Source organism: Austrofundulus limnaeus, unplaced genomic scaffold (genome assembly GCF_001266775.1).
Source record: "Austrofundulus limnaeus strain Quisiro unplaced genomic scaffold, Austrofundulus_limnaeus-1.0 Scaffold448, whole genome shotgun sequence".
Taxonomy (NCBI): domain Eukaryota; kingdom Metazoa; phylum Chordata; class Actinopteri; order Cyprinodontiformes; family Rivulidae; genus Austrofundulus; species Austrofundulus limnaeus.
The window spans coordinates 453,857-456,533 of NW_013952850.1; the positions used below are offsets into that span (position 1 = coordinate 453,857).

The 2,677-nt window shown below is 37.3% G+C and overlaps 1 protein-coding gene across 1 annotated transcript in view; it reads left to right on the forward strand.

Annotated features, from left to right (window-relative positions):
• The window catches only part of LOC106529491 (GDNF family receptor alpha-4), a gene marked incomplete at both ends in the record, with an annotated part of 11,233 nt that overhangs the window by 6,895 nt on the left and 1,661 nt on the right, over positions 1 to 2,677 (forward strand). Inside the window, 2 exon segments of the mRNA XM_014024942.1 lie at positions 506 to 615; positions 1,363 to 1,497. Of these exon segments, the coding sequence (XP_013880396.1) occupies positions 506 to 615; positions 1,363 to 1,497 (245 nt within the window).

The window sequence follows — 2,677 nt, forward strand, 5'->3', positions numbered from 1 at the left end:
CGTTTGGTGTGAACGCAGCATAAGGAAATGCTGGGTCAAGGGAAAACACAAAGATAAACACAAGTGATGGAAAGATCGGCTAGCCGGTGTGTTAACTCGAGAGCTGACCGGGACTGGCAGCGGACGGCGGCTGGTTTGGTGAGCTGACCAGAGAGTTGACCACGAGGCCGGGGGCAGCTGGCTGGTGAGAGAACCTGAAGCTGGGACTGCTGACATCAGGCCCAGGAGCAACTACAGCCAGGTCCGACTAGATGAGCCATGCCGGGATGCGCTGGCCACGGAAGGTTAGACTCCATGGAGAACAGAACAAGAAAGACCTCTGGCCGTAACAGTTTTTAAAAGTTGGTAATATCAGTTGTCCTTTTGTAACAGATCTAGTTGAATGACCACTTCCAGAATTTGATTTGGGCAACAATGCACAGAGAGTTCCATAATTGGCACCTTGGAAGATCTGAAAATATAAATTAAATTTGCACTTGATATTAAACGTTTTGTGCTTTTGCAGGTCCAGACTTGCTGATTTCCTCAGTAACTGTCAGCCTTCTCATCAGACGGCAAGCGGATGTTTGAAAGACTCAACAGGTCTTTGCCTGCGAGCCTACGCTGGACTCATAGGTACAAAATGTCCATAAAAATCAAAGTAATTCATCAGACATTATAAAAACCTGCAGTTTTTTTTCACAACTTCTACAGGATAACATTTAGACTCAGTTCACAAGTGGGCACTTTGTGTTTATATGGTAACCTTTAAAAGGTTCATGTTTGAGAATYGTACAGTTAGCATGGATTATCACCAAAATCAAGAAGTAATGACAACTAGTGAAATCAGGTTTTAGTTTGTTATTGTGTTATTGTAGTGATCAACATTATTAAAGCTGAAYAAAGCATCTTTGCCTTCTCCTATTTGAAATTGAAGCCATAATGTGTGCCTGACCCTGAACCAGAAAGACAAAGAAGTTAACCAGAGATGTCATCACTAACTAGCACATCCATCATGTTCCACAGACTATTACAGCTAGTGTCTTCTTAGAAAACCAAACCTTATTGACCCTCTGAGCTGTGGAAACTGTTGTGGAMATGTGGTCCAGGATCCATAAGTCTATCTGCAGTTTACTTCTGAGTTAAGTTGTGTTAATAGAAAGCCACTCTGCTTAAATGGAACATGAAAACTGAGGCTCTACCTTCACCGCTGTGTCCGATCATCATCTTTTCAGTAAAATGACTGATAAAATATTGCTTTACTCCACGAACCTCCACCTGCATCCTCCCTGACATTCTCATTTTCAGAATATTCCAGAAATATAAAACCTTTGACTTTGTGCTGTGTATCCTGCTCATGACCGTTGTCCCTTTTATCTCCAGGAACCATCATGACACCAAACTACATCAGCAACAGTTCAGCCGAMGTGTCGCTGTGGTGCAACTGTGAAGGAAGTGGCAACCAGTGGCAGGACTGTCTGAGACTGCAGCGCCTCTTCACCCACAACAGCTGCCTGCGTGAGTCTGCACAGCCTGTAAACCTGTACCATCAACACACCTCTTCTACAGTCATTATTTATTCACTTATACACTAAGTATTCATGCTCACATTCACTAGTTATTCATGCACATGTCAACTAGTTATTCATGCAAATGTTAACTAGTTATTCATGCTCACATTCACTAGTTATTCATGCACATGTCAACTAGTTATTCATGCAAATGTTAACTAGTTATTCATGCAAATGTTAACTAGTTATTCATGCACATATTCACTAGTTATTAATGCACATGTTAACTAGTTATTCATGCTCACATTCACTAGTTATTCATGCACATGTCAACTAGTTATTAATGCACATGTTAACTAGTTATTCATGCTCACATTCACTAGTTATTCATGCACATGTCAACTAGTTATTCATGCAAATGTTAACTAGTTATTCATGCACATATTCACTAGTTATTAATGCACATGTTAACTAGTTATTCATGCTCACATTCACTAGTTATTCATGCACATGTCAACTAGTTATTCATGCAAATGTTAACTAGTTATTCATGCAAATGTTAACTAGTTATTCATGCACATATTCACTAGTTATTAATGCACATGTTAACTAGTTATTCATCAGCTATTAACTAGTTATTCATGCACAAATTCACTAGGTATTCATCAGTTATTAAATAGTTATTTGTGCACATAATCACTATTTATTCATGCACATATTCACTAGTTATTCACTAGTTATTCATTAGATATTTATCAGTTATTCAGTAGTTATTCATGCATTTATTCAGTAGTTATGCATCAATTATTCACTAGTTATTTGTGCACATAGGCACTAGTTATTCACTAGTTATTCATCAATTACCTAGTTATTTGTGCACATTCACTAGTTGTGTGCACATATTCACTAATCATCATGCACATTTTCACTTGTTATTCACTAGTTATTCATCCGTTAATCACTAGTTATTTGTGTATATATTCACTAGATATTCATCAGTTATTCACTAGCTATTTGTTTATATATTCACTAGTTATTCATCAGTTATTCACTAGTTATTTGTTTATATATTCACTAGATATTCATCAGTTATTCACTAGTTATTTGTTTATATATTCACTAGTTATTCATCAGTTATTCACTAGTTATTTGTTTACATATTCACTAGATATTCATCAGTTATTCAC